This window comes from Condylura cristata, unplaced genomic scaffold (assembly GCF_000260355.1).
Source record: "Condylura cristata isolate star-nosed mole 26May11 unplaced genomic scaffold, ConCri1.0 scaffold00001, whole genome shotgun sequence".
In the NCBI taxonomy this organism is placed as follows: domain Eukaryota; kingdom Metazoa; phylum Chordata; class Mammalia; order Eulipotyphla; family Talpidae; genus Condylura; species Condylura cristata.
Window position 1 is genome coordinate 34,997,164 of NW_004567102.1, and position 11,227 is coordinate 35,008,390.

At 37.5% G+C, this 11,227-nt stretch overlaps 1 protein-coding gene across 1 annotated transcript in view; it reads right to left on the reverse strand.

Annotated features, from left to right (window-relative positions):
- CEP162 (centrosomal protein 162kDa) overlaps positions 1-2,675 on the reverse strand; it is a 64,861-nt gene extending 62,186 nt beyond the window's left edge. The window contains exons 1-2 of the mRNA XM_004674059.2: positions 2,468-2,675; positions 1,365-1,480 (exon numbers count right to left, since the gene is read on the reverse strand). Of these exons, the coding sequence (XP_004674116.1) occupies positions 1,365-1,421 (57 nt within the window). The 5' untranslated portion in view covers positions 1,422-1,480; positions 2,468-2,675. The remainder of the gene's footprint in view (positions 1-1,364; positions 1,481-2,467) is intronic.
- Positions 2,676-11,227: the final 8,552 nt, after the last annotated feature.

An 11,227-nucleotide genomic window follows, 5' to 3' on the forward strand; every position in this document is an offset into this window, starting at 1 on the left:
GCATCTCTGGCCTGTACCCCAGTTCTATATGAATAAATAAATTTTTAAAAAAAAAATAAAAAAAATAAATTGGTTAAGTGTATGCTACATGATTTCTGAATAATGCAATAAAAACGGTCAATCCCAACAATCTCCTTAAAAACAAAGATATATAAACTGTATCTGAGAACAAACTGAGCAATAATTTGTCAGACTGATCTAAGAAATTAGCATGTCTCTCAAAACATAGTTTTTTTCTTGTTAAAAATAAAACAAACTGCCAGGCCCTCCCTGGTGGTGCAGTGGGATAAAAGCACAGCAGTAAGAAGTGAAAGCCACTTCAGCAAAAGTTCAATTCAGGCTGCAGAGGTGACCTACAAGGTGTGGCAGACCTCTCCTGACCTGCTCGCTGCTTCCCTCAGCAATATACTTTGTCAGTCCGCCTCTTTTGCTCCCCACTCTGTCTCTGGTGAATCCTCTCACCGCCCCTGCAACTCTGGCCTGCACCCCGGTTCTGTATGTATAAATAAATAAATCTTAAAAAAATAAAAATAAAACACTGCCTTACCCAACTCTCTTAACATATGAGTTTTTATGAGTTGAAGCTATTCAAGATATTCAAATTGAAGATAAAAACAAGATATACTTAGAAATGTGATGATTACCTTTAACTGAGTAACAGAAAAAAACTTCTGATGTATTGATATTTTTATTGAAGTAAAACTGCATTATAAAATTATGTAAGTTTCAGGGTACAAATGAAAAATCAATATGGGCATATACACTACATAAAGTTCACCACTAAAAGTCTAATTCTGAGGTCCTAATATTTAAAATGAGATCTTTACCAGCCAAGTAAAGAATAAAGAAACAGCCTTACTGCTAGAGAGGATAAGTTAACAGCCTTACTAGTAGAGGTAAAGGAGCTGAAAGCTCCTAAAATGACTTAAGTTTTTAGGAGAGAAAAAAATGTCAGCATAGTCTAAGTGGATAAAGGAAGACTGACAGAGTAAACGAGGTTGACATGAGTGAAAGTATGCAGGGCTTTGAAAACCATAGAAGGTGGGATTTTACTGTAAAAGAGGGGCTGTCAATTAGGAAGAAACAAGTTCACTGATACAATGATCATGCTGGCTGCACTGTGGTGAAGTAATGCTGGAACAGTATCTGGAAAACGCTACAGTAACCCAGGTAAGATGACAAGTGTTCCCAACTAGGATGGTGGCAGTAAAAAGGGGGAGAACTGAAGGGTTAACAGATACATTATGGAGCAAGGCTAACTAAACTTGGCTATTGAACAAACGGAACCCAAAAGCAAAAAAAAACAAAGGGGAACCCCCTGGGAAAAAAAATTAAAAATATGGCTTTTAAAAATATAAAGTTACCTCTTTCATGAACTGTTCAAATTCTTCATCCAACTCTTCTTTGGAATAGTGAGTCATAATCAGTAATTTTCTTTTTCCAAAGTAAACATTCCAAAATATTTCTATCACTGGAAACACTAAACAAAAGGTATAAACATCTTTTGAAAAAATCCATGTTATAGCATTGAAAACAACCAGAAATAAACTTCAGATGTTTCTCTTACGACTTAGAATGTACGTATCCAATTACTGACCAGTTAGCTGGAGTAGAGACTCCAAATTCAGTAACAAAACTTATATGGACAAGCTGTTTTCACATTTGCCTTTATGCAATTTTGTTTTTCGGAATTACATTCTCATTGTTAAGATCCAATTGTTCAAGGGTGCCTTCTGTAATATTTCTTAAATACTAAATCGATGCGGGTGTGAGGAGGTGTGAGGGTATGGGATAAGGGGGGAGAGAGAGAGACTGGTTGATCAACAAAACAATCAGTTATCAAAGATCAAATCCAAAAGGCGGTTTCTTTTTTGCAAAGCAGTTTGTGCTCTTATACAGCAAGATATTTATCAGTCATTACTGTTGTACAAAACATATTTTCCAGGCAAGGAGATACAAATGGAGCTTAAGACCCAGAGATACAAATGGAGCTTAAGACCCAGGAACTACGTAAAATAAAGTTAAAGGAGTAAACAAATGACAACGAATTACATTTCTTTCGGAGAGAGGGAAGGCCAACAACGTTAACAGTTACTCGCATCGTCAAATTTTGCCGTGTTCTAGAGAACCTCACTTCGGATCTCCCCCAATTGCTGGACTGTAACTCTGAGGCGTCATGAAGCCGGCTTTCCCGGGCAGGGGCTCTAGTGTGAATAACCAAGCAACACTTGGCCTGCTTGCAAGCAACACCTGCTCCCTCCTCAGCGTTTCCGATCAGTCTGGATGGTGCAGCTGGGGTCTAGGTCAGGGTCTCTGATTCCGGAAACGAGGGCTGGGGACAAGGCGGGAAGACAGGCCATACAAGCAGCGAAGTCGGGAGGAGGCGGGGACTACAGCCCCGAGGTCCAGACCTGGGGACACCGCCCCCGTGAACAGAGAAGGAAGCAAGCGTCCAACCCTTACTCACCTTGGCTCTGAATTCCGCGCTTTCTGTGCAGGTCCGAGCGGCCCAACAGTTGCCAGGGTAACGAGGAAGCCGACGCGCTCCCGGATCACGTGATTGGAGCGGTCACGTGGCTCGCGAGCTCCTCGGGACTGCGGCTTGTGTCTCTGCGTCTCTGCAAGCGAGATTGGAGCTGCGCAGCTCAGTAGGGTGGTCTGTTGCGGAGAGCAAAACTGAAGCACTAACTGCCAGACCAAGCGTAGGTGCCTCTGGGAAAGGCGGAAGGCGCTACTGGACGCGCAGCCCTGACGCAAACATGACGGTGTTGTACGCCCAGGTGTGGCTTGCTGGGAAATGTAGTTTAGTTCCCCGACTCCTCGTATTCCGCACTTTTCCTCTTCTCCCAATCTTTCCCCCTCTCTTAGTCATTTGACCCTCTCTGCCGGAAGTTTTGAAAAAAAATTAATTACTGGATATCGTCCGCGTGCAAAACCCCGTGTGAGCGTTGTGTGAGACAAACTTCAACCAATGAGAAAGTACTCTGTTTTCTGGGCAAGGATTCTTCCACCATCTAGTGGACAAGAAAGTGAAAATACACTTGCACGCAGATGTTGTAAAGATTCCGTTATTTGGTCGAGAGCATATCTGCTGTCTTGCTGCGCCCTCTTTAGCTTCATCCTTTGACGGCATCTTATAATTACTTTCTTGGATTTTTAAATTTTATTTAATTATTGCTATTTCTTACTCTTTAAAAAATTGGTTGGAGTTTCAGAGGATAGCACTTAATGTAGTGAAATAAAATTGATGACAGTCCAAGGATTGCTTATGGCAGACAGAACTCAGGACCATATCTGGAGTGAAGTTTTCATTCAGCAAATGTTTTTGCAATCCAATTGTATACATACTAGGAGCTTTTTCATATGATAGCATTTTGAATAACAGATTGCAAATACTGATTTATCGATACTTAAATTGATAAGAGCTTAACATTTTATTTCATTTTATCCTTATAATCTACAAGTCGATTCAATGTAGCATTGTATTTTGTTTCTAAGATGTGCTAATGAGCAAGACAGTCTTAATAGACCGTGGTCTGGTCTTGCAGAATAATCAGAAGCTTGCACTTCAATAAGACAACAACTCTGATAGAAGTAGGGTGTATTCATAATATATTAGAGATTGTCTTATTCATTTAGAAGTTAAAAAAAAAGTCTTCTTAAATAAAATGATGACTGTATTGAAACCTAAACTACTTAAGGATCAAGAGAAGGTAACCAAGGTTAATTGGGTGAGAGGCAGTTTTTAGTCAGAAGGAACCATATGAAAGTTGTACAAAATCTCAATGAAGTTGATATCTTATTTGAAGAATCAGAAGCTGAAACAGAAGTTAAGTAGCTTGCTGAAAAAGTCCTAGTAAAACAGAATTCAAAATGTGTTTTCACTTCCTTATCCTGTCTCAGTTCTATCATCCTTCCTTTGGCCTTTCACAAATACTTTCAACTGCTTTACCCCTTTGCCTTTTCAAGGATCTAATCCGGAGCTGTTGACTATGGCCTGAGAGAATCACACAACAACTATAACCTTGTCTTTTACTCTAGCTACAACTTCTGGGACCATGTCCACTCAGGCTTTGACTAGTTTCACACAGATATAACCTGACTGTCTGCTTGGGCCTGCAATGTGGACCTTTGCCTACCTGCTTTTTTTTTTTTTTTTTTTTGAGTGGTGACAATCATTAATGGACAATTACAACAACTACAAACTGATAAACTAAGAGCAAATGTAAGGAAAGAAGGTGGGTCCTCTTTCTGGACCCTCTCTAGTTCCTGAAAAGGAACCTTAGATTAACTGAAATTCTGGTTAAATTTCAGTGAAATTTTGAATGGAAAGTGGAGAAGAAATATGATGACTATCAATCTGGCTTTTGGATCAGCTTCAGCATCAGGGTCAGTAATTGATTCCATAAAACCTCCATCAGAGATTGTGTCTGCCCAGCACCTTGAAGACTTGGTGACAGATTGGAGTTAATAGAGTGAAATGGATCTGAGTAGGATAAAGGTTCTAGTATATTGGTTACCACTTAGAATTTTCACAACACTTCATCTTTATATGAAGTCATTCTTTATACAACCAGTTTAATAGGCTTTGACTAGCTTCCTGCAGGACACAACTGTAGAATGTCTCACCATTAATAAAGGTGTGAGCTTCTTACTCCTTTTTTTGACATAGAAAAGCAGAAAGTCCATTGAGTGGGCATGCTACACTTGTGAAACCTACAAGTAGTTGTGTGTTCAAGGGGTGACCTTCACCTATGGAAGATGGAAACCCATAACAGATCATTTTTCATTTTTTTTTCATGTATTTCATTGTGGTTTCTTAGAAGGTCTAGGATATCCTGTACAGACTTGGCCATAACCATTTTTTTTTTCTTTCTTTCTTTTTTTTTTTTAAGCTTTATTTTTTATTTGTACATACAGAACTGGGGTACAGGCCAGAGGCTCAGGGGTGGTTAGAGGCTTCACCAGAGACAGAGCAGAGAGTAGAACAGGCAGATCTACGAAGTACACTTGGTGAGGGGAGCAGCGGGCGGGTCAGGAGAGGTCTGCCACGCCATGTGGTCACCTCCGGGGCAGGCGGGAATCGAACTCATGCGGAAGTGGCTTTAGCTTCTCAGTGCAGTGCTTTAACCCGCTGCGCCACCAGGGAGGGCCTGGTCATAACCATTTTGATAATGCATCTTTATTTTTACTTTTCTTTCTTCTTGGCTTGTATTTTACTCTAGGGTTGCATTATTCCTGATCTCTGGGGTCATGTTCTTAGATAAATTACCAGCAGGGAAATCTTTTGGGGAGGCACTCAATAATTTTATTAATTTAGTTGTAATAATAAATATGTTCAATATTAAATTATTCTTAATTATCTGTAAGTATAGAAGTTTAGGGTAGTGATGTTTTGTAAACTAAAATAATCAGTTGTACTTGCTTAAACTTTATCCAATTTATATTTCAGAACTAGTAACCACAGTTGCAAGTTGTCCTGTTGTCAAATGTTAATGCACACATGCATTTAAGAGTCCCACAATTTGAGAGTTGAGAATTGTATGAAATTGTCCCAACATTCTTTCCATATTGTTAATTGATACTACTTTTTTCTCAAGGGAAAAAAAATATGAAAAAAGGGGAACGTTTCTCTAGTAAGAAGGTAAATGAAATTCATGGCATTGCTTCAGTTGGGATTTGTAATGTCAGTTTACGCTTTCGCCATCAGAGGTCATGAAAGGACAACGTAGAACAGAACATTTGAGCTTCATTAAAAAATAAACTTAAGTTTGAAATTTGAAATGTAATTCTTAGAAGTCTTTTTTTTTTAAGAAAATAGCTATTTAATATTTGGAAAGGAAGAAAAAACCTTAAGAACAAATTAGTTGGTGGGTTACAAGAAATATTAGGCTTATTCTTTGACATTTGTGTTCTCAGTTTTTAGTTTAGAAATAAAATTTAAAATGCAAAGTATTGACGACTTCTTTTCAGAAGTCTCAGTTGTGTTTGTGGAGTCTGTAACTGCAAAAAGTATGCAATAAAAGGAAATAAATAAAATTAAAATTTGAAGTATTACACTATTACTTCTAAAAGTACCTATCTGTTCTATGTGAGAAACTCAGTGTTTAAAATGTATCACCCCCTTATTGATAATAAGAAATTATATTTTAAATATTTATTATTGATGTGTTTTAACTGTCATAAGTAGCATGTGTTGATTTGAAACATTTCTTGCTGGATGAATTATTAGAAGTGAAAGACCAACAAGTTAAATCAGTTCCTTTGGATTATTAAAACATGCCATCTGTTGTCATTGCTTTTTTTTTTTTTTGGAATAATAATTAAAAGTCTTCTTTAAAATGGTTCCTACTTTTATAGCAGTATAGTTTGTTATGTTTTTAAAAATTCTGAGGCACACAAAATAAGTGAGTTACAAAAAGGCAAATACTGTATGATTCCCCCTGTGTGAGCTATCTAGAGCAGTCAGATTTATAGAGACGGGAAGCAAATAGTGGTTGCCAGCATCTTTGGGTTATTTAATGGGTGTAGAGCTTCAGTTTTACAAGAATTCTGGAGATTGGTTGCATAATAACATGAATGTACCGAATAAAACTGAATTATACATATCAAATGGATAAGTATAGTAAATTTTATGTTATGTGTGTTTTAATAAGTAGAGTTTTACAAGTGAAGATGAAATAATACTGTTGCACAAGAGTTGACACTAGGCACTCAAAATCCTCGCCAATGAAACTGGAACCCTGTGACACAACATCTTTGGTCACCTGAGCTAACTCAAAATCACTCTGGGTGTGGCCCTAGGGCCAGCCATAAACAAGGAAACACCTGCAGGGCAGGCATCTGGTTGAGAGAAATTATATTGATATTTGACTTATCCAAGAAGTTTAAATTAAAATGTAACATGATTTCTCCAAAATTCTTCATTGATTTGATAGGTATGACAATAGTAGCTACATCATAGTGTTGTGAAGACTAAATGAGATAAAACATAAAAATTTTGAACAGTGATATTATTAATTTACTTGTGAACAGTGATATGTAAGAAAACATCATATTAGTTTTTGCGTTTTATTGTGAAACATGTCATTCAGTATATGTGGTAAACGTTGATTTGCTATCTATTATTGTTTTGTTTTTTCAATCCAGAGTATAAAAAAACATTTTTTGTGTGTCTTAGAGCCTATGGTAGTATCACAGGTATGAACAAGCCTTAAAAACAGTAAGGACAGGGCCCTCCGTGGTGGCGTAGCGGGTGAAAGCGCAGCACTAAGTAAGAATCGAAAGCCACCTCCGCATGAGTTCGATCCTGGCCTGCCCCGGAGGTGACCACATGGTGTGGCAGGCCTCTCCTGGCCCCCCCACTGCTCCCCTCAGCAGTGTACTTCCTCGATCTGCCTGTTCTGTTCCCCACTCTGTCTCTGGTGAAGCCTCTGAGCCTCTGGCCTGTACCCCAGTTCTGTATGCACAAATAAATAAATCTTAAAAAAAAAAAAAAAAGTAAGGACAGAATATGTCTCCAAAGAGGAGTTCATTTGTTGACTATTTAAACAACCAAACAATTAGTCTTCACTAACAAGTAACCACGCGAATCATTCCTCACTTCATTTTACACCCCACTCCCCTTTTATTTTAGTCAGCTTTATCTTTCTAGATTTACTCTTTAATCTTCTGTCACAACTAAAATTCTGGAACAACTCCCACTTCCCATATTACTCCTAGGTACAGGTTGCTTCTCTCAAAAAACACTTTCTTTACCTGCAGTGATGCTGGGCACCTAGAGGTGTGGGGAACCTGATGAATACTGGTCTGAATTTGAATCTTCAGAAATCTTCACCACAGATTTCATTTTTTTTTATTACAAAAGTTTATTTTTACATCATTTTGTACATTTTTTTTCCATCTCAATTGTAATCCCCGCGGGTTTCCCATCACCAAGTCACCCATGTGCCATCACCATAATCCCGTGCATTTCCCTCCCCCCACCCCGTTTTTGATCCCATTCCCCACTCCACCCCCGCAAAATGTCTCTGGTATATGGTTGTTCATTATTTTTGTTATTTTCCACCTGGTCCATTATACTCCTGCTATGAGTGAAACCATCCGGTATCACAGATTTCATTTTAAGTCATGCAGTCTTGATAATTACAACTATTCTAAAGTCATTTGGGTTTCTCAAAACTTAGTTTTGGACTTTTGTTACACATGTTTGATTCATTAGTAATTTAAAGTCTATTTTAACATGAAAATAGATTCTGCTACTTGTGTCAATACTAGTATGTCCTGTTAATTGAGAAAATATTTTGCTTGATTTTTGTTTGTTTTTGGCTATGCAAGCAATTTAAAAAGGAGAAGTGTAAATTAATATTTTATATGAAATAGGAGAAATTTTATTTTTCTTGAAGTCCTTCTTTGAAGAAGGTCTTTATCCAGAAAGTCAAAGCACACATACCATTTTCTAGTCACCATATAAATCTCATTGCAGGAAAACAAGGTTTCTTTGAAAGGAAAAGAAAATATGAATAGACTTTCTACAATTCCACCAAACCTTTCACCAGTGCTTCTAACAAGTTCCAAAATGAATTTCATCTCCGTCCCCTCCCTTGTTTGCCCCTTCACGAAGTTTTAAAGAGCAATGAACTGGTTTTCATGGTGAAAGCCCAAGGAATAAAACTCCTGAGTAACTCACCATCTGCATTATTCCACATTCAATATTTAGGTATATTGAGAGTAGCATTACTTCTGTAACACCCCTGCCATATTAAAGAAATCGATCTAACTTTGGGGAACTCAGAAGAACATCCAATTCAGATTTTTTTTTATGCTCACACCCAACCTTTCAATGACCTTGTGATCCTTAAAGTTGGAGGCCACGGTCTTTGCTTATATTCCTAGCAGAAAAGTAACTTATTTTTAAAACTGTATCATTTATTAAATGCCAGTTCTTTCTTTTTCTCCCAGCACACCATAAATTCTTCAAGAGTGTATTTTTTTTTTTATCATACCAATGTATTGTAAAAGTAAGTCAACTGGTGGTGAGATGATTGGCTTTATTGTGTCTAGATTTCACTTTATCATCTAATGGCTTAAGTTAAAGCAAATATTTTCTGAATATTAACAATTCCTGAGTTCTTGTCATATGCATGGTGATAACATCCTCCCCTTCCCCCTGTTTTATTAGGTAGACAGATTGTCCTTTGATCTGAGTGTGGGCAAGCACATCATTTCTAGGCAGAGGTAATTGCAAATACAATAGAAATGTGGAGACCCATTATTTCTTTCTCTAAAGTGTACCCATTATTTCTTTCAATAATAGTGAAAGCCAAATGTCTAGAGGGTAGTAAAGGAGAGATGGGGGCATTGTAGAATGTCCTCTTATCAGCTCTGCAGTTGCTCAGAATCAACCTGCTTGTTCTCTACCATCCAAGGGTCCAGTAAGTAAATGAATTTTTTAAGTTCGGGAAAATCCTTTCCATGTGTCGTAATTCTGAAGGACTCTGAGTTCATTGAGAGATCTTGACCAATTGCTGACTGCTATAAAATACAGTTCCTTAGATCTTTGTTAGGATGAGGATGGCCATTGGCAATGACCTCAAGATAAGGTAGCTGTCCTGATTAATATATTTCAGAAACTGAAAAAGACTTGCTATTTTTTAAATGTTCTCAAAAGTTAATGTTACAATAATTTCTTCTGCAGTTTTCATTTCCTTTCTTGTGACAAGTCTACTTAGCCTGTTTATTTACTCTAAAAAGCTACTTTGTGACAAAAAAGATGTAGGATTCATGCTGCCTTATCTTTCTCTCCCTTAAAGGAAGATAAGCACTTAAAGAATGAAACCATGAAATTATGATCTCCGTATTTTGAGGTTATTTCTGAGTTCTTGGTACTCTTAAAAGAGACAATTTTGATTTAATTTTTGTTGAAATGAGATCATTTTCACTTATCTACTTATTTTAGTTATATTATTTTTATTGAGGTAATGTTGATAGACAATATGTATATGATTTAGAGATATTGGTTCACACCTCCTGAGATGCATGTAGCCTGCCACACCTACCTCCCAGGCCCCCATAGTCCTCTACCACAGTCCACTGAGCTTCTCCTCTTGTTGCTCTAACATTATACCCTTCCATTCTGGCAGCTTCTCTTAGTCAGATTTCTAGTGTTTGTTTTAATTTGGTTTATATTTGTTTTGTTTATATCCCACATATGAATGAAATCACCCAAATATTTGTCTTTTTCCTCCAGACTCAGATCGCTTAGCATTATACCCTCCAGTTCCATCCAGGCTGTATCAAATGGCAAGACTCATCTTTTTCTATTGCTGGGTAGCCACACATTGTGTATATAGACCACATCTTGTTAATCCGCTCACATGTCACTGGGCTCTTAGGTTGTTTGCATAACTTGCCTATTGTAAACAATGCCACAGTGCAGACAGGAATGCAAATATTCATTCACATTGTTTATTGCATTCCTCAGGGAGATATCTAGAGTGGGGTTGCTAGTGAAATGAGATTTTTATTTAAAAATATGGATGCTGGAAGAATAAAAGAAGAAACAAAATGACATGTTAAAATATTAATGTTAGGAGGTATAGATCTAGATCTAGATATATGTTTTGTTCTAGATGTAGATCTAGATACATTTTAGAAAATCTAAATCACTGTAGGGTGACAGGCCAAGGCACCTCATGGAAGTCCCAGCTAGGCTTAATTTTGTAGGTGGAAACTTAATAGAGTTTGGAATTGTCACCATTATAAATATAATTTGCTTGAACCCAAATATCTAGTGGGTTTGTTCTGACACCAGGAATATAGCAGAAAAGTGACCAGAGATGTCTACTGTCATGGAGGATTAATTTGGGTGGTCTGATAACTCCCAGTCTGGGCAGTAGAACCACAGCTGGGTGACTCATGTGGGTGGGGAGACAGGGTTGGCAGGGCTGGCTGGAAGTGGAATGAAAACCAAGCAGGAATGGGCTACTGAGAAGGTAGCATCTGAATATTAGAAGAGAATGATATATTTTTGGCTCAGATCAACAAACAGCCTTTTTAGATCTGGATAATAGAACCATGATGTACTGCTAACCTGAATTTATTTTACATTTTTAGTTTTGGAAATGCTTCAGGAGCAAAAAGCTATTTTCTTTTCTATTTTTTTAAACTTTGAAAAGTTGCTTAGTCCTTAAAGATTGACTTCTTTGGATATGGTAGAATTTCAGAT